The following is a 19,159-nucleotide window of genomic DNA, read 5'->3' as shown; positions in this document are numbered from 1 at the left end:
ATGTAGGACTGCCCAGCTCATTTAGTTTGGTCTGTAATTTGTCCCCGTACACAAAAGCTACTGCACTTCAGATGCAGCAATGTTACTGCCTGCCAGTACGCCTTTATTTGGCGCTGGTGTTTTTCGGGATCCCTGTCTGGCGACTCTGTTGGTGTGCCTCAGTGACTTATGACTGACGCAGAGCAGGCGGTGTTGGGCAGAAATAAAAGTGTGCTGAAGTTGGGCCATTTGGTCAACAAGGGTCACTCAGCTCTCATCCCTCTGTCCCAGCTGGCAGACGGGTATGTAACCAAGGGACAGAACTCAGCTGCTTTCTAAGATTAGCAATTTGTTCAGTTTTGGCTTTCACCCCCTTCTGAACCTTTCACCGTTACATGATGTTTAATGTGTAATTGGTGATTTTACATTGGCTGTTGGTATGTTAAGGTATATCTGTCCATGGTATACCCTGCTAAAACAGTTTTCTAGGATAGGCACCAGACCACTGCAATTCTGCACTGTACAAGTGGTCATTAATAATGGATTAACTATTTTGTACTTGACATTCTTGACCAGGTGTGTATTTATGGACTATGCTGATGGCCTCATTGAATATAAATATAGCATTGAATGTTTACATGTTATTTTTAAAACAGATATAATTCATATTTAGTAGGGACTTCAGAACTTTATTAGGTTGATCTTCACTGAACTTAACCAAAGTCTCTCAAGGTGTATTTAAAAAATGAATGTGTGTTTTTGGTTCTCTGGTAGGAGCAATGTTTTCTACAAATTATTCTGTTTGTGAGAACCTGGCTGCCTCATGCATGCTCTCAACATTTTTTTTTGGAAGGGGGAAGGGTATTCAAGGTGTGTCAGTATACAAACAAAACCCTGACTTTGTATGGCCAAAAAGCACATTTAAGTGTGTGTAGCCACACCTCGGTGAAAAGTCTGGATATTATTACATGTAGCCGACAGATGTAGAATGGAGGTCTTTGTGTGGTTTCCAGATCTTTGCATTTTCTCTGGGTGTCATCTGGTGCAACTATCACCTTTCATCCACCCAAAGAAATATTTTTTTTTTTTACTGGGACTTTCCTTTAATAAAAATGATTTTACTTGCATGACAGGGTTGATCAAATGTGTTTGTGTGTCTGATAATTCCTTTGGTGTTTGTGGTTTTGCTGAGATGTGATATTTCCATCTCATTTGAGTAGTGCATCATATTTCTTAAATTCCATGTCGTCTTTCTCCCCGTGGACAGTATTCTCTGTCAGGAGTTTCAAAACAGCTGTTGAACAAATCCACAGGAAGCAGTAAGGAAACCATTACGAGAGGATGAATTTCTTGCAGTTTACAAAACATGGACCCTTCTAAATGTCATAACGAAGTTTGTCTAAACTTCACAGTTCTGAAACCTTCACGGAACAAACCATCCTTCTGGTGTGTACTGGAATGATCACCCTTCCCAGTAACTCAGTATGGTTTAGTTATATTTGATTGCTATAGCTGACTGTGTTGCCATAATATAAATTCAGATAGATTTTTTGCACTATATATATATCTGCATTTATTGTGCTGTAGGTCCACAAAGGCATCTCTATGTATTTTTAGATCTGAGAGATTAACCTTAATCAGAAATATCAGTTTGGATTTATAAGGGGAAATTTTTGACATCTGTCCATTCAGTTTTTCAAAATTGAGTTTACACTAGGGTCCTGTTAGGACTTGAACCTCCATCCTACGGCTTAATAATCTAGTTCCTTGGCCTTTATAACACCTCTAACCCTGACTGTTAACAGGTATAAAATGTGTTTTGAACAACAGCCTCCACTGAACAGATGTTATGACTTGTTAGGGTGGATGGCCCGTAGGTCCCCCCCCAAATGGGTCATTATAGGACCTGTTCTGATATCTGCCTGAATGCTGGAAAAGAACCTGAACCACTGATGGTAATATTTACATTATTTAGCAGATACACATGTCACTTCTTTTAAGAAAAGTATCAATACCATCACTGTCCCTTTTTGTTTACTTCTGCTTGGGCTGAAAGTGAAGGTAATGGGGAAAACACATCTCTGAACATTTGCAAACAAGGGCCAGTTTGAACCCATCCTTGATGCTTTGTGTTGTGTGACAGGAATCACATCTTGGTGTTTGTGCTTTGAACTCTTTGTCCTTCAGGGCTTCTGAGTTGGAGAAAAGGTATTTCATATGAACAGGCAGCAAAACTGACATAAGGAAGACAAGCCTAGGTAGTGTCAGAAAGGATATCATTGCGTCCTAAACTGCTCATAAGTAGATTTACGGTCCTAGGTCATAGGTGAGGCCTCTGCAGGGTGTGGGTTGAAGCTCCTCCCACTTGAGGGAGGAGAAATCCTGCCCTTGTGGTGTTTGGCTGGAGGTGGGAAAAGGTCTGGAAACACAGGCTTCTTTTATCCAGAATGAGCAGGCCCTCTTACGGCTTTGACCCCAGAACAGGAAGGGGAGAAATGGTTTCGGGGGTTGGTGTGGGGTGTCCGAGGGGCTGTACAGTGTGAAAAAACTGTGGGAAGGGGAAAGGGCTAAATGGCCCTCGGCAGGAAAGTACGGTGGAGGAGCAGCTGCATCGGCCGACCACCGCAGGGGGTTGGGAGGGGTAGTCCCCCCCCGGAGCGGTAAAAGTCGTGTCCAGGACGTGGTGCTTGAACGAGGGAGGGAGGCGAAACGCAGTAGGCCAGAGGAAGTTTTCCTGCCAAGGAATTTTAACGACTGGCCTCTTAAACTTTTAACCCCCTACGGCAAGAGCAGCAGAAAAATAAGTTCCAGCAGCATGCTGTGAAGCAGTAGACAAATCCCCTCTCGATTGGTTTCGCTCGCCTGTCTTTAAGCAGAAAGAGCAGAACTTATTTTCTCTTCCTGGTATTTTTAGGTCTGGAAAAGATTTTTAACGGGTGGTTTTATTGAATTTCTGAAATGCTTTTGCTCTTACTCCCGAAAGCATCTTAGCGCTTTCACAGAGAGGAAATCCAGTTAGGTCTAACTTTGTGTAGCAGTAAAGCCTCAATTGTGCCCAGCTGAAATAATCCACAGCTTTTGCATTTTGTTCCGTAAGCAAATACATGTTATTCTGGGTTCCAGTCTGAGTGTTTTTGAATATGCTTTCTGTAATTTGATGTTTTCTTGTGGTCAGAAGTTTTTATGAGATTGTCGTTATAGTAGTGCTTTGTAAGTGTAATTACAGCTCTCCTTCCTGCCAAGTACTTTTTTATGTCTTATTTCAGAAAGGAGGCCATGGAAACAAAATTAAAGGACTAATGAAGTTTTGTGGTGATAGACAGAATCACTGCAGGAGCACAAGCATGTCTACTGGTTTAAAATAGGGGCAGTTGATAATGTAGTGGTTAGAGCTGCTGCCTTTTGGATCCAAAGGTTGTAGGATCAAGTCTCTCCTCCAGTTGTAGTATCCTTGAGTATGACACTTACCCTAAAAATGCTTCCATTTAAAAAAAAAAAAAAAAGACCCAGCTCTATAAATCGGTAAATAATTGTAATGACATGCTCCATGTTGATGAATCTACATGCGTCCTGCTTTGTACACAGTTTGACAGCACATATGGCACTCTTGTTTTACATGCCACACAGATGGACTGCTTCCTGGCTTCACAACCGTGGATGAGCCATTATGGCCTGCTTTGATGCTCTTTGTTACCCTTCCTCTCAGCCATCTAAAGACAGCAACTTAATCCACAAGTGATTATAGATGGCCCCTCCCTCCCCACTGACATTTAATCATTCCTTGGACTGAAACGCCTTTGCTGCAGTAGATAGCATAGACTAGAAAAGGAAAGATGCAACAACAGCTTTTAGAAATTGTCTTCGTAGAGGCCTTTTGTTTTTTCTTATTTTCCAGTTACTGAGGGCAAATTCACCAGCATTCCTCTTCTCGATGCCTCCAACAGCTGGCTGGCCCTAAATATAGTTCTGAAAGATGTAAATTGCTGCTGTTCTGCTAGGCTGCCACACATGTGAGTACTGTGGTGTCAGAATACAGGGGGTGTGGCTGGACATACATTGGGCCAGTTGGTCACTAATGCCATCTCAGCAGCCCTGCGGAGGGAAGTAAGCCCAAGTCACTGATTAGCCCCTCTACATTATCTTCTTAAAAGCCCTGTGCTGCAAGCTGTCCGTAGTTAGGAGCTCTGCTGCCCAAAGAAATCCTGGGTTTAGCCAGCTTGGCAGCACAAGCGTCTTACATGGTATATTTGGAGCTCCACGCGCTTGTGTGTATTGCATCGCCCATGTACCGTTCTGTTTTGCTGAGTTCTGAGCCTCTAGATTTTCCTTGGTTTTTCCAAGCCTCAGTGACTATGCTATAAGCCTGGTTTGTATGGAAAGGTAGATGTGATCCTTGGGAGCATGGGTTGCAGCTTATGAGGGAACCTGGAGGAAGTGAATGATTCTTGCCCCAAAAGCTATGATAGTCTGCACACCTATTTTGAAATCCTTAATCTGTGATTTAAGTAGGGGTGCATATGTGTGAGAAGTGTTTACAATTGTTGACCAAGTATATTCCCTATTGAACAGCATCTACTCTCAGTTCAAAATCACTGCAGTTCCTCCTCCTAAATGCTTGGCTGACCTTTTGAAAATGTGCCACATATATTTATTCATTTACAGACGCTTTTCTCCAAAGTGACGTACATCTCGGAGAAATGCAATTTGTGCATTAAATTAGGAGAAAGACATAGTTGCACACGTGATTTCTAAGTAAACTTAGTTTCTTTCCACATTACGCATCGGTGTTCATCACACAAAGTAGGTGCATAAAACTTTTTACTTGTACCTTTTTCTGCCCATATCTTGTATTTGTATGATATCAGTTAAATGTGAGATGACAGTATTTCAAAGGTAATCAAAAACTTCATTTCTGTGACTGGATGTAAGACCAACCAGCTGATCAGTGATGATTTACATTGTGTAAATTCATGGGAATGATTTCTTTCTGTGTTGCAAGCTCTGAGTGAGTGTGAAATGGCAGTGACAGAGGTGTCTGAGCATTAGCTCCATATTCAGAGCCTGGCTTGTTTTCATCCTCAGCTTTCTCATGAAAATATCCCCTGCCTACCACCCACTTTCTGAAACAAGATCTTAACTCAAGAGTTGCTAAAGGACAGTGGCACTGGCCAGTGTGGATTTGTCAGATTCAGGATCTCCTTGTTTCACTGCTGACATACATCACTGAGACATGGGGCTGTTGCATTGTTTCTTAGACATTTTTCATTCGTTTGTTGCTTCACTTTAAACCAGGAAGGTAGACCTTCCCTCCATTAGAAACATATGTTCCTGTGTAATCCCCTCTGCTGGGATTAGCCCATCCCCACCTCTCTTGGATGCTCCAGACAGAAGTGCATGCGACGGCTTCGCAGGCTAGTGGTTTGCTTCAGCTTGCTCACACTCATCCGTCCAAGGCAAAAGCCATCAAACCTGCTAGGGGTTCGCTTTCTAGTTTCTACGGAGATGTTGTTCCTGCCAGAAAATGTCTGAAATGGAATTAAAAATCCACAATGTTCTGACCTTGTCTTAGGTCTTTTGATTTACCTTTACGATAATTCGTTTAGCAGATGCTTTTCTCCGAAGCGGCTTCCAGTGAACACTATGTAGTGTTATCAGCCCTCACCTTATTCACCCAAGGTGACTTAGATTGGTAGATGCACTACTTACAATGAGTCACTGATCCATACATCAGTGAAACACACTCTGACACTGTGGGTGACTTAGTCACCAATCTACTTGAACAGCATGTCTTTAGACTGTAGGAGAAAATCCATGTAGACACAGGGAGAATGTGCAAACTGTATACAGACTGAGTGGGGGGTCAAACCCACGTTGCCTTGCACCACCCAGGCACTGAGAGACAGCAACGCTACTCGTGCCACATATGATTATTATAGCATGACATATGCCAGTTTTCTTGGATTCTTCCTTTGGAGATTGCTGCTTGTTTTACTCATTAATGTCCAGCATGATCAGTTGCTCCAGTTTGGTTTTGAGGTATACGCTGCTGAGTGAATGTTCACTCTTACATTGGTATCAGCGCTCATGTTCCCGCTTCAGGAATGCAGCAGGACGGCCCGTCTTGTTGTTGCCCATAGGCCTGTTCATTTCCTCTCACATTCCAGCCCTTCATGTCAATGGAATGATTGGGATGCAGTGGATACCCTCATGAGAAGGCTTGTGCAGTAAAGCCCCATACTCATCATTCCAACCGGAGGGTATTGTATTGAACTTAAAATCCAAATGAAATACTCTTGTTGGAGTAAAAACAGTCCTCTGAGTATGATGGTTCTTAACCCCCGTGCCAATTTTAACAGTTGAATTTTTTTTTTCTTCCCATCTCGCTCTCTCAATATTTACTAATACAGTGTAGTAGGTGTTAATTATTGTTAGCTTTTTCAGTTAGGTTAATGGTGGAATCTCATGGTGATATTACATCAGAATTAAAGTTTACAATGAGCAGTTAGTCACATCAGCTTGATTTACACTAAGCTTACGCATGACTGCAGTTAATGTCCGTCTATTCCTCTTTAACCTTTGTGCAAAGGGCCAGAATTTAGCCTACATCCATTAGTCCATTTCTAATGGTTTTTTCCTTTTCCCACATTGTATCCAGATGTTTCACTGTAATTTCCTAGGAAAAAAGACATGGTCCAGAATTCCAAACCTCTGAGTGTCATGTCTTTTCTGTAAATAGTAATTAGTCCTTATTTCAGCATTACATTACATTTATTCTTTTATTCACAGCAGAAATTAAACCCTGCCGAGATGCAACAAGGCACTTCCACAGGTGTTTTTTTTGTAACACTATACTCTTATGGATGCCCCAGCTCTGCCAAGGCAAACAGCACCCTTTCCAACTGCAGGGCCACATAGGGTGCCAGGCTTTCTCTTGGCATGACCCGGAGAAGCTCGTAGGCGACACTACTAATACTCACTAGCCTCTCAAATTAACTTCCGTAGTCCTGAACATGTTGCACCACACTTATCTCCCCCCACATTCACCATGCAGTTCTGCCAAGAATCAAATTGCATGTTGGTTATTTGTATTCACTCATTTAATTGCATGTACCATTTGCGGCCTGTGTAATATGATCTCAATTCTGCCTGTCCAGTCAAAGGTAGATGGCCAGGCGCTGCTGTCTGAAGTGTTTCGGAGGTTGAACCTCATCGAGTCGGACTACTTTGGCTTGGAGTTCCAGAACATGCACATGAACTGGGTGAGTGCTTGTGTCAGGGCTTTGGTATGCTCAAACACCTAGCACTTATTCCTTGGTACCTTGCAAAACATTGCCAGCGGGACACTGTTATAAAATAGTGAACACTGTACTTTCCACAAGAAAGGGCTACTTTCTTGTTCACCAAATATGTTGTCCTTGTCCACTCTTGATACAAGTTTGCAGTCTACATCTTGCAAGATGGGCAACAAGTAGCACAGTGATCAGGGCTGTTGCTTTGCAAACGGATGGTTTCTGGTTCAAATCCCTCTTTTGCTGTGCTCTTGAACATGATACTTACCCAGAAGTAGTCCAATAAGGATACTCTATAGTATAAATGGGTAAACAATTAAAAAAATGAAACGTAGTTGTGAAAGTTCCCTGAACGGTTAAATTTCCAAATGCTTTCCACATGCCACAAAAACTCTAGAAGCACTTAAATACCACATCCCATTCATCCATTTTGTGTCCTTACAGATATGGCTGGAACCTTTGAAACTCATTGGGAAACAAGTCAAGAGTAAGTGAACTTTTCAGCATGTTTATTTGCCTTGCATAACATTGTGCATGGAGCTCTTTTGCATAGCTGGATGTTTTTGCTGAAACAGTTCCAGCTGAATTGCCTTTTCAAGGAGGGAGAATCTTGGTTCACTAAAGATTGTGTCCTAAATTCAGTTCCACAGTAACCGCACCACCTGCTGCCATGGTGATGCTGTCTGTGTGTTCTAGGACCCAGGAACACGCTTTTCAGGCTGTCAGTGAAGTTTTTTCCCCCTGACCCTGGTCAACTACAAGAGGAGTTCACAAGGTACAGCATTCTGTGGAGTTGCCAGCACTTTCTTTCCACATGCTTCACAAACTACAGAAGCGCTTCAGACCTTGACTACCAGGTTGGGCGCTGCTTGCTGTGATTACCCTTCGCTAATGGTCCTGTGTAGGTACCTGTTTGCCCTGCAGGTGAAGCGAGACCTGAGTGAGGGCATGCTTCCCTGCTCCGAGAATACCACCGCTCTGCTCATCTCGCACCTAGTGCAGTGTGCGTATTTCACTAGCTATATAAATGCTGGTATTCACACAATTTTTCTTCAGTACAAATCCCTAGAAGGAGATGAATGAGTTTCCTTTGCTGCGTTGCTCCCTCCCACAGCGGAGATTGGTGACTACGACGACATGGCCGACAGGGAGTTCCTCAAGCTGAATAAGCTGCTGCCCCAGCAGGAGCAGGTGCAGGAGAAGATAATGGAGTTCCACCGCCGACATATGTGAGTCCAGGCAGCCTTCAAGTTCCTTATACCTCTCTGACCCAAGCTGCTGTACCTGGATTGCACATGAAGCCATGACACTACACTTGATATACAATAGTTCAATACATGCAGCAACTGGGTAACAACAGGATCCCTTTTGTGGCCTGCAGGTTGCTGGGTCTTGTCCTTTGCCCATGCTAATTGCTGCCTGCCAGAGTCTTTTCTCGTACCCTCAGCTGTTCTGCGATGCTGACCACAGCTCCGTAGTTATCAGCATGTGCCCTCTCAGCACTGTGACCACAGAGAGGGATAGCAGACAGCGAGGCTGAGCTTCCCAAATGCACGCTGCACACCGTGTTATTAGGCTGGTGAAGCAAATTATTGCAAAGCCTTGGCTTCACTGTGCTCATAGCTGCCTTCCCTGAAACTATTTGAGTTGACATTTCTCAAAGTTCCACCTTACTGGCATTCCCAGTCTGAGGTGTAGTGACACAGCAGGTAACACTGGTGCTTCAGCTCCTAGGATGTGGATTTTAACCCATCTTAGTCTGTGGAGTTTGCGTTTTCTCTCCGTGGGCTTGTGCGTTTCCTCCCACTGTCCAAAGGCATGTTTTTCAGGTGAAATGTTGACTCTGAATTGCCCTTAGTGTGTATTTTAGTGAATAAATGCGTGTGCAATTGCTCTGTGATGGACTGGTATTTTGTCCAGTGTGTATCCTGTCCTGTGCCCCCAGGTTAGGCTGTATACCACCACAACACTGCACTGGACAAGCGGTTATTGATAATGAATAATATTAGCATTTCTTAGCAGAGCCACTCTTAAAATTGCATGCACTTGCTCCCCAACTTAAGTGCAACTCGGACCCAAAGTCTGTTAATAACGGTTTGTCTGTAGATCCAAAGTCACCATAGAAGCATAATAATACTCATATCCTTTGAGTTATTCACTGGGTACATTCTGCAAAAAGTTCAGGTAAAGCTGCTATAAATTGAGAATTCAGACTTAAACTTCAGTTCACATTATATATGAAGCTTGTAAAATTACTTTTTTTTTTTTTTTTTTTTTTTTTTTTTTAAAGAAAAGTCCCATTTTCATAGCCTTCTAATCAGTCTTGACAGTTGACCGATTCATCACGTAAGCATGTGTAATGTTTGCCAGTTTCTGCACGAATTTGTTTAAGTACATTGTTCTGGCACCTTCTGGGATTTGACTCAACATCCTTTCTTTTGGATACATGATCAGTCCCATACTGACAGTGGGATGTGATCTCTTTTTGAGTGTTTCCAAGCTGTAATTATCAGCAGCTCCTGCATCTCTTTTCTAATCAGCACATCCACCGGCCTGACTAGTACGCCATATCCCAGTACCAGCCGTCTGTGGCACTCCCTAATCCGTTTTGAGGTTGTTTCTAGTGATCCGTGTGACATGGCTGGCCTGGACCGTAAGGAGATTCAGACTTGCAGGATGAGAGAAATTAGAATGTGATGCAGAGTAAACTGCTGCTGGCTTGGAGCTTCATCCTTCCCAAAGAAAACATTTGCCGTGCTTGTGAAATTCTCTCCTTCTCACAATGGGTCTTTTTTAAAAGCAAAGTTGCTTTATATGGGCAGAGCTGATGTTGTAGAGATGTAGTGAAAGCTTTTGTCCAACATGCAGAAATGGAGAAAAACCCTGATTTTTCTTACTAGACATACAAATGGAAAGTGCCAGTGTGGTTATGAGCCACATGGAGACTCTACACAAATATTTGTTTCTGCATTTGAAACACATCTGGCATAAAGCTGTTCTTTCTGGTGCCAGAACTGTGACATGCTGTTAACTACATGTTCAGTTGTGGCTGTGCCGCAAATCTTGCGCCTCACCCCAATTCTGCCTCCTCCCCCTAGAGGCCAGACTCCAGCTGAATCAGATTTTCAAGTCCTAGAGATCGCGCGCAAGCTGGAGATGTACGGTGTGCGGTTCCACCCTGCCTCTGACCGCGAGGGGACCAAGATTAACCTGGCTGTAGCCCACATGGGCCTCCAGGTTTTCCAGGTGAGGGAAAAACCCATGGTCCTTAAGGCACATGTCCATGTGAGGAAGAGAAGCAATAAGCTTTTTGGGTTCCTGACTCTTTTTGTGTTTGCATTCCTTGTCTAGGGCAACATAAAAATAAACACTTTCAACTGGTCCAAGATTCGCAAGCTAAGCTTCAAGAGGAAACGGTTTCTGGTCAAGCTCCACCCAGAGGTCCATGTGGGTATTGCAAAGCTGCAAAGTTGCCATGGTGGTGAGGAAGTCCTAGGTTGAATTTTTACCATGCATCCCCCCCCCCCCCCACACACACACACACACACCACAGGGTCCTCACCAGGACACGCTGGAGTTCCTGATGGCCAGCCGGGACCAGTGCAAGATTTTCTGGAAGAATTGCGTCGAACACCACACCTTCTTCCGCTTGTTCGACCAGCCAAAGCCAAAGTCCAAAGCCTTCTTGTTCAGCCGGGGTTCTTCTTTTAGATACAGGTAGCACAACCCTCTATGTTTGGCAGGACAGTTGCCTGTAACAGGGGTGGATTTTATCACAAATCCTTTTTGGAGCTGAAGAGCTTGATAGCTGTGTTTGGATCTGCATTATACAGTTGCTTTCTGCATTTCAGCGGAAGGACCCAGAAGCAGCTGGTGGAATATGTACGGGATGGGGGATTGCGGAGGACGCCTTACCAAAGGTAAATGCAAGGCTGCCATGCCCACGTACCTCTTGAGAAATTACGGCTCAGTCATCTGACTTCCTCCGTGTCCTTTCTCTTCGGAAGGAGGAACAGCAAGATTCGCATGTCATCTCGGTCCCTGGCATCCGATCTGCCAAAACAGGTTAGGAATAAAACAAATGTCTTGGTTGTGCCTTACCGCCACGCTTGAGCGATTACCATCCAGCAATAAACAACCCCAGTCTGTCAATAATATGCCTCTCTCCCCCATCTTGTCATCTTCCCATAGAGCCTGAGAGCACCAGGTTCTGCGGGTTCCCCCTCATTGGCCACCATCTCCTTCCATTCGCTTCACACCAGCAGCTCCTTGCCACGCTCTGATTATCCACACACGCCTCCTGCCCTGGTGCCCAGCTCCTTGAAGGAAGAACCTACCAAGGCCGCCACTGCAGCCTTCGTTGCTGCCCCTGCCCCCCCACCTCACTACGCCTTCCAAGGTGCCCATTGTAGCCGGGAGGCAGGAGACTGCAGCCCCTCCTTTGTGTGTGTAGAGAGTAGCTTGTCCCACCAGCAGCATTCCCATAATGGTAGTGATGACAGTGAGCAGATCAGGAGAGAGGAGACAGGGGGTGTTGGGGGGAGCGGGACGGGGCGCATGCAAAAGGGGCTGGATTTTCTGGCGGAACTCCCGCCAATTAGCCCACACCTACAGCTCATTGAGGAGTACATAGATGACGACCCCACCGATATCTCATTTTTTGGCGGCATAAGCGACGCGTATGGCTTGGGGTATGAGGGTTCTGAAAGGGCTTACGAGGTGGAGTATGAGGAGGGGGACCCCAGTGGCACTGGCGGTTACAGCCTGAGTGACAGCGCCGGCCCGTTCATTCATAGAGGGGTGGGCCGCTCGGAGACCAGCTCTCTCCTCAACAACCAATCGGAGTGCAGTTCGCTTGACCACATACCGAGCAATTTGACGGCTGACTCCCTGTCCCTGGGCCTGGGAGGCTCCTCGCTGCGGCTGCCTGGTTCGGACTGCCCCTCGGAGGCAAGCTCCATGGTGAACTTTCCGGCCTACTCGGTGCGTTCCGAGACCAGTTCAGCTGCGCAGTTCGGTGACCTGGTGGAGCAGCTGGAGCAGTTGAGCTGCCCGCCGACGGGCACGGAGGGCTCCAGCTCGCCCACCTCCGACTGCGACTCAGACTGGGGTTTCGACGGTGGCCTACCTCCTCTCCAGAACCTGTTCTTCAGCAACCCACTGCCCGTGGTGCCCAACACGACCGGTGTGGAAGGCTTTCTGTTGGAGTGCCACAATCTTCAGGCTCTGGGGCTCTCAGACCCCCAGGGGTCTGCCCACATGGAAATGTAGAGCTCTCCCCCCCCGTATCAGCTAATGAAATTACTGCTTTTTAAATTTTATATTTCACTTTATAGTTTGGAAAGGCAATCAAGACTGCTTTGATCTAAACCCAGTGCACTTGCATGGGGAAGGTTTATTATCTCATGTTTCTCATAGGTGGTGTTTTCTTTTTTCTTTTTTTTAAAAAAATCTTTTTTTTTTTTCTTTTTTTTTTATTTTTTTTTTTTTAAATCTCAGGCCTGTTTTTTTTTCCCTCTTGTGGATTCATGTTCATTTCCATATCTTTAGTCAGGCTTTGAATCATCTTTGTACTGCATGGGTACATTGTTGAGAACTTACTGTTTCTAGGTGTGCAAAGTGCCAGTGAGAGAATGGCACAGAAACGTGTCGGTTCATCACCTTCTCACACAGTGAATAAGTCCCTGAGTTCTCTACTGGGATGGTACGAGAGACACGTTGCTCAGGTCATCCAGGTGGCTCAGATTGCTGTTTTTCTCTCTACTTTCTGGTTTCACTGCGGTTTCTCCTGCTTCTTGTGTGTCCCTTTGGGTGTCCATTATCTTTCCGTTCTGCACTTACGAATAGTGGGTATGATTTCTTCTGTTTGTTTTCTGGGCTGCTCGTTTCTTTTTTTTCAAAGCCCATTAGTCTGCTGTTGAGACTTCAGAGGCCAATGTGAAAGGAAATTAAACTTTCACAGTAAGTTCTATGCATTTGAATGGCTTGTATCGTGAATTTTTATTAACGACGGTGACGTTCGAGATTTCATTCTCATAAGCATTGTTGCTCTTCTGCCTTATGCACTGTTTTGAATTCGAATTTTTCACAATTTTTAGTGTCACTATGAAATACAGTGCATGTTTTTCCTTCGTGTTCATTCAGTGGGTATCACTAACGCTACTTGTCTTAAAGTATTCTCACTATCAAAAGATCACGAAGAAATCGGTTGTTTAAGTCCAAGCTTGCAGTACAAACACTCACAGCCTGCTAAACATCCCGTATGGTTTATATTTTGTATCACATAACGAAGTATTCCTTATGAGTCAAGGCATTCTGAAACCTTACATATGTACCTTTTTTAATTTTTACATCAAATGTAGCACAGTAAGGCAATGTTCTTTGGCACTTTCTAACGTCAAACAGCTTTTAAGTTCTGTAAATAGTTCAGAAATACAAGATGTGCTGCAAATGATCATTAATGTTAAATTTTTTTCTGACCAAAAAGTCAGAATTCCCCAGCCATCTATAAACCTTTATCTTTGAATGTGAAAATGTAAATTATACCACATATTGGGCACGGCAGAGGCTACCTAACTAATGTTTTTAACACAAATATGCAAGTTTAGTATGGAACCAAGCCATTGTGAAATAGCGCCACCTGCTGGTCCTTAGGGGCTTTACCTCAGCTATATTTCATTGTTTTCAAATCCTAGTTTTAAAATCAGTGTAAAGCAATTTTGAGGGTGAAACTTAAAATAAATGGTGTTATACAGTTAGTAGGTTACACCGCACAGTAATCCATTTTCCTGTGTACTGATTAAGCAGTGACCTCATGTATTTGGAAAAAGTGTTTTAAAGTATTTCATATGCTTTCAGGACTTATGCTTATTGCTGGATTTGTATAGCAACTACTTTTAAATTTTATGCCTATTTATAGGATGGGTATGAGAAGGTAAATGCTGAAGTATGGTGCTGGTAGCTGGGGTCAATAAACACTCCTGTGAGGACCATTTCTTAGCCATCTGATGACTCATGAACATCGTAATTAAATTGAGATTTTAATTTAGTTCCTTGAATTTAGATCCGTACAATGGCAGATGCGCCAAATGCTCTTTATTCTGTATTGGGATTGAATGGCATTGTGAAATATATCCAATGACATCAGTACATTGTGCTCTAGTTTGCATATCAGTCCAGTTTCATTAAGTCTGGTTCAAAGTATTTTTGCAAGAGTAATTGCTCTGTTGTATTTGAATGTTCAAAGCATGTTTTGTATTTTTAAAGCTGTTCTCAGCACTTAGGATTTGCACTTTGGGTTTGAGTCACCGCAGGTGTATAAATATGAAATTTTCCTATTTTTAATTCTTTGAGGTGTGTGTGCTATAAGGTGAGCTTCTGCTTTCCTTTCCTAGTGGTCTGTGGACTGTAGGGTTGTCTTGCTCTGGGGCAGTGCCTGGTGAGAAGGAAACACACTTCATACCCAATCAAAAATCCCAGTCATACATGACTGTAGTGTTGCTCATGTGATTTCCTCCTGAACCTCACAGGCCTCACTCAGATTTGCCTTTTGGAACCACCCCCCACCCCCCCAACCTGTACCTTTAGTTGTGTTTTTCCTTTGTGTTTCGGGGTTTATGTGTTGTGGTTCTTTTGCAGTGTGTTTGTCTACTGCCATGTACTTAAACATTGTACTCTTTGTTTCTCCGCTTCTTAATCACTTCCACTAGTGTGATCAGTCCAGCCCTTAAACACATTTATATTGTTCCATTCGCTGCGGTTTTATTTGCATATTTTTTTCTCTAAAGTAATATCTTAATCATTGGAATGTATTTTTGTACCTTATTTGTTATGGTAAATGGGCATGACAGGAAAATCAGTACTTTTTCATTTCTCATTCTCCATACTTATTTTTTTTCAAGCATGGAGGAATTCTATATACCTGCTTCTGAGAGTGGGTGGGGCCACTGCCCTTGAATGAGGGAGACTGCATTTTATCCACTCCTGGACACATGGTTGGTATTCAGGACTTGGGTCTCTGATCCCAAGCCATCCACCCATGCTGCTGATGTGGAAACCAATAACATCTGGTCCAGAACTTAGCAGTCATCTGTGTTTTTGTTTGTAAGCCCCATGTTGTCTCAGGATGCATCAGAAGCCCTGTTTCCTTGGAGGGGATGTAAACCAATGTTGTGTGCCACAGAGGAACATTTCTGTGTGTCTTTCTTTTAAGAAACAAGCTTTCATTTAGCTCACAGTGCTCATCCCTAGTCCTGGTAGTGTTCAGCATCTGCAGGTTTTCACTGCACAGGAGCTGTAATTCAGCTTTACCCTGTGCTGCTTTAACCTGCATACACTGATCCACAGTGACCAGAGGTGGGAGTCGCTGTTTTATCTGAAGGAGGACAATTTGAATGTTTAGCTGCAGGAAGAAAATATCGAGAAGAGTTAGGTTTGAATCTTTCCCCTCAGTCAATGTGTCGAGCAAAAAAAAACTTGTATATTTTTAACCATAGGGGGTGCGGTGGCACAGTGGGTTGGACCACACTCCTGCTCTCCGGTGGGTCTGGGGTTCGAGTCCCGCTTGGGGTGCCTTGCGGCAGACTGGCGTCCCGTCCTGGGTGTGTCCCCTCCCCCTCCGGCCTTACGCCCTGTGTTATCGGGTAGGCTCCGGTTCCCCGTGACCCCGTGTGGGACAAGCGGTTCTGAAAATGTATGTGTATTTTTAACCATTGTGAATGAGTAGCTGGAGCACTGTATCTTTGGGCACTTGAGCAGAGACTTGTGTGATGAGCTCCAGTGTTGACGTAAGAGGGCTGATGCTACCATTCAGTCTCTAGTTTGTAAGAAGGTAACCGGGAGTGAGACAAACCTCTTGCAGATGTCCACTCTGTGTATTTCGTGATCAGGCGTGTGTCAAGGCTGTGTTTACCTTAATTTCCTTTTTTTTTTTTCTTCTTTAAGTGCCTTGTGGATGACAAAGCAAGGTGGTCCAAAAGCATTTTTAAATGGGAAGGTGGTGCTGTGCCAAAGTCGAGAGTAGCTCGAGGAGGTGGTCTGCAAACAGCGTCTGGGTAGTCTGTTTTATACCGGCAGATTCAAGAACTCTTGTCACATTCATTACTTTATGGATACTAACTTTTCCTTTTAAGAGTGTTTTCTCAGCTGCCTTGCTTTTCTTTCTGCTCCTTCGGCCCCAGTCTGGGGTACATCGTATCAGTCGATGGTGCATCAAGTCCAGCTCCTCACATTTAGCCTCCTGGGGAACTGCAGCTTTTAAAGTCTTTTAAATCTAATTGATAATGAATTGATTGTATGGTGCTGGTGTAAAAGTGTACCTTTTTTCATAAATAAAATCATTTTCAGAACTTTCTGATGTGTTTAGATTCCTCAGTCATTAGATTGGATCAAAGCAGGAGGCAAAGTAGCTCTGTGTTGGTTTCTTCTCCCCTGCAATCTTCTTCTGTTGGAAGAAGCAGAAGCTGGTTTTTTTTTTTGTGCTGTGCAGAAGCAGACTGTCACTGATCTTTGTCCCTGCTGACCCTGCGGAGCTGGCCAAGCCTAGGGAAGGGCTGCTGGAAGTGGCACTAAGGGAGTCGGACCGAACCCCTCCCTCCTAGGCTGTGGGGGTCACTGGGGCCTTCGCAAGACAGGAGAAAGCTGGGTTCAACAGAGAAGTGGAAGAGCTCAACATCTCTGGAGTTTCTTCTCTAAACGGTGTCTTATGGACTGGTCAGAGCACAAAGGTTCTTCCTTTCTCTTCTTAAAATATTTGGTCAACTATCTTTTAGCTAGAAGCCACTTTTATCTTAGTGGCACATTTTAATATTTGAGCAGAGTTGATATCTACAAAAGTCCGTCTGCCGGTCTAACGTTAAAACCTCCCTGGAACATGGAAAACGTTTTGTGGAATTTTTTTTATTTTTTTTTTTGCTGCATGTAGTGCCAATGGAATATCCTCAGTGCACAGCGATCTCATGGCCTTCTCCTCCTGCAAAAGGTGGTTACTTATCTCGGCGTGCCGGCAGCTCTGTCCCTAACCCCTGGGCCAAGGGGAACGGACGTCACGTTGCTGCCAAATTCCAGCAGCTCCAAGTTCCAACCCGGAGAGAGGCTCTGTGTTTGTTCAGGCTGCCCGCCAAGACACTCCACTCCCGTTCTGCATATGCCTTTACCTTTGCACCCTCCCCCTGCTTCTGCCACCCTGGGGCGTGGCAGTTAAACAGTAAACCGGTCCTTGACAGCCAGGCCAGCGACATTCCTAATAAAGGGCCACTGGGGATTAGTTCCGGGTCACGGCACCGCCCCTCCACTGCTTCTTTCTGTCCTGCTTCTTTCGCCCCCCCCCCCCCCCCCCCCCCTTTTCCTCTTCCTCCCCCCCCCTTCCCATGTGCAGCAAAGAAAGGCCTCTGCCTTTTTTCCATTTGTACAGTCCTGGCACGATGTTCCGTCTTCTCTTTCCAGCACTAGTGAGGAGGCAGAGTCCCGAAGATCGCTGCGCTGATAAATCAGAGACTTCAAAAGCCAAAAAGTGCTGTCCGTGTTGTTTTATCAAAGCTATAAAAGGGATCGTGGAATAAATCATCGGAACGCTGTGGAGGGTTACAACTCTCCAGACTGCTACTTGGAACTGCGTTTTATTCACCCATTTTTATTTTGGTCCCTGTCCCTCATTCGATTTTCAGATGCCGGATTCCAGGGAAAAATTAACTGAGAGTTTGAGGTTAACTCGGGAGAGCAGGTCATCTCCCGACTTTGTGTCGGTTCCTACGCTTCAGAGAACTTGTTCACCTCTGTGTCCTTGACGAAATTGCGGCATCGAACTTCATGCTCCGTATTCAGCCATACTTTCACTGTTCCTGTAATTTTAGTACATTTTCTCAAAGCACCCCTGGGCTGTACATTGAGACATGAGTTTGAATCCAGTTCGGTCTGTTGGAGTTTGCATGTTCTTCCCAGGTGTGCATGGGTTTCCTCTACATTTCCTCCCTGTGTTTCGGTGCCGAAACACATGTTTCAGATGGACTGGTGACTAATATTTCCTTTAGTATGTGCGCGTGGTGGACTGGCATCCTGTCCAGCGTGGGCTCTGGGATAGGCTCCAGACCACTGTGACCCTGCACTGGACACATAGTTGTTACTGATGGATGGGTGGTGGGTGTTTGTATATTTTGTAGGACATGAGGCACGGGGGTCCTGGGCCCACTGACGTAAACAGTGTGAAGGGCAGCTTGGTTTTGCTCCGCTGCCTTTTCCTGAAGCGGCTTTGAGTCCCAACCCAAACATTCTGTCCATCGGCTTGTTGAGACGAGCGTTTCATCAAAGCGCGGAATGGAGACGTCTCGCATGGTTGGGATTAGACACATCTGTGTGAGAAAGCCCCGCTGTCCTGTAGGGTAAACCTCCCACCCAACCCCCCCCCCTTTGCTTTTGTCCTCTGGCTCTCCACGGGAGGGGGTGTAGCCGAATCTTCAAAGGGCTAATGAACACATTGGTTCATCTGCATGCTTTTGTTATTTATACTTTTTGTTTGAAGATGTGAGGATCTGTAGTGATCATCTCTGGGGTTGGGGGAAATTATGGGGGGTGAGAACTAACTCGGCGGTGGGGGTGCAACAGTCCTGTAAGACCTTTTCTGCTGTGTTTGTGTTCCCTGCTAAGAATTTTTCTCTCTCTGTTGCACTCATTCGCAGGATTGCCATCGGAGAGCCCCCAGCTGTCACCCTCCGGCCTGGACAGCCCCCTCTGCCTCTCCCCATCTTTCCAGATGTCCACCCTCAGCCTCCCAGGCCAAGCGCCCTCACCCCTGCAGAGCCCCGTCCTGAGCGAGGTGGGCAGTGCCCGACTTGAGGATGAGGACGAGGAGGGCAAGAGGAAGGTACAGCACTCATACGACCCACCCCAACCCTCCC

At 44.9% G+C, this 19,159-nt stretch overlaps 1 protein-coding gene across 5 annotated transcripts in view; it reads left to right on the top strand.

The window, feature by feature from the left end:
• Positions 1-19,159, top strand: part of LOC108921650 (FERM, ARHGEF and pleckstrin domain-containing protein 2-like) — a 35,573-nt gene that overhangs the window by 6,831 nt on the left and 9,583 nt on the right. For all 5 annotated transcript variants that reach the window (XM_018731228.1, XM_018731227.1, XM_018731225.1 and 2 more), the window contains exons 3-14: positions 7,134-7,238; positions 7,713-7,755; positions 7,965-8,043; positions 8,174-8,271; positions 8,383-8,497; positions 10,367-10,514; positions 10,620-10,715; positions 10,822-10,985; positions 11,120-11,188; positions 11,276-11,333; positions 11,460-11,667; positions 18,941-19,125. In XM_018731228.1, coding sequence (XP_018586744.1) covers positions 7,134-7,238; positions 7,713-7,755; positions 7,965-8,043; positions 8,174-8,271; positions 8,383-8,497; positions 10,367-10,514; positions 10,620-10,715; positions 10,822-10,985; positions 11,120-11,188; positions 11,276-11,333; positions 11,460-11,667; positions 18,941-19,125 — 1,368 coding nt within the window. The remainder of the gene's footprint in view (positions 1-7,133; positions 7,239-7,712; positions 7,756-7,964; positions 8,044-8,173; positions 8,272-8,382; positions 8,498-10,366; positions 10,515-10,619; positions 10,716-10,821; positions 10,986-11,119; positions 11,189-11,275; positions 11,334-11,459; positions 11,668-18,940; positions 19,126-19,159) is intronic.

Source organism: Scleropages formosus, chromosome 25 (assembly GCF_900964775.1).
Source record: "Scleropages formosus chromosome 25, fSclFor1.1, whole genome shotgun sequence".
NCBI lineage: Eukaryota > Metazoa > Chordata > Actinopteri > Osteoglossiformes > Osteoglossidae > Scleropages > Scleropages formosus.
Note: the sequence above shows the minus strand (reverse complement) of the source record. Positions and strands in the feature narration are given on the sequence as shown.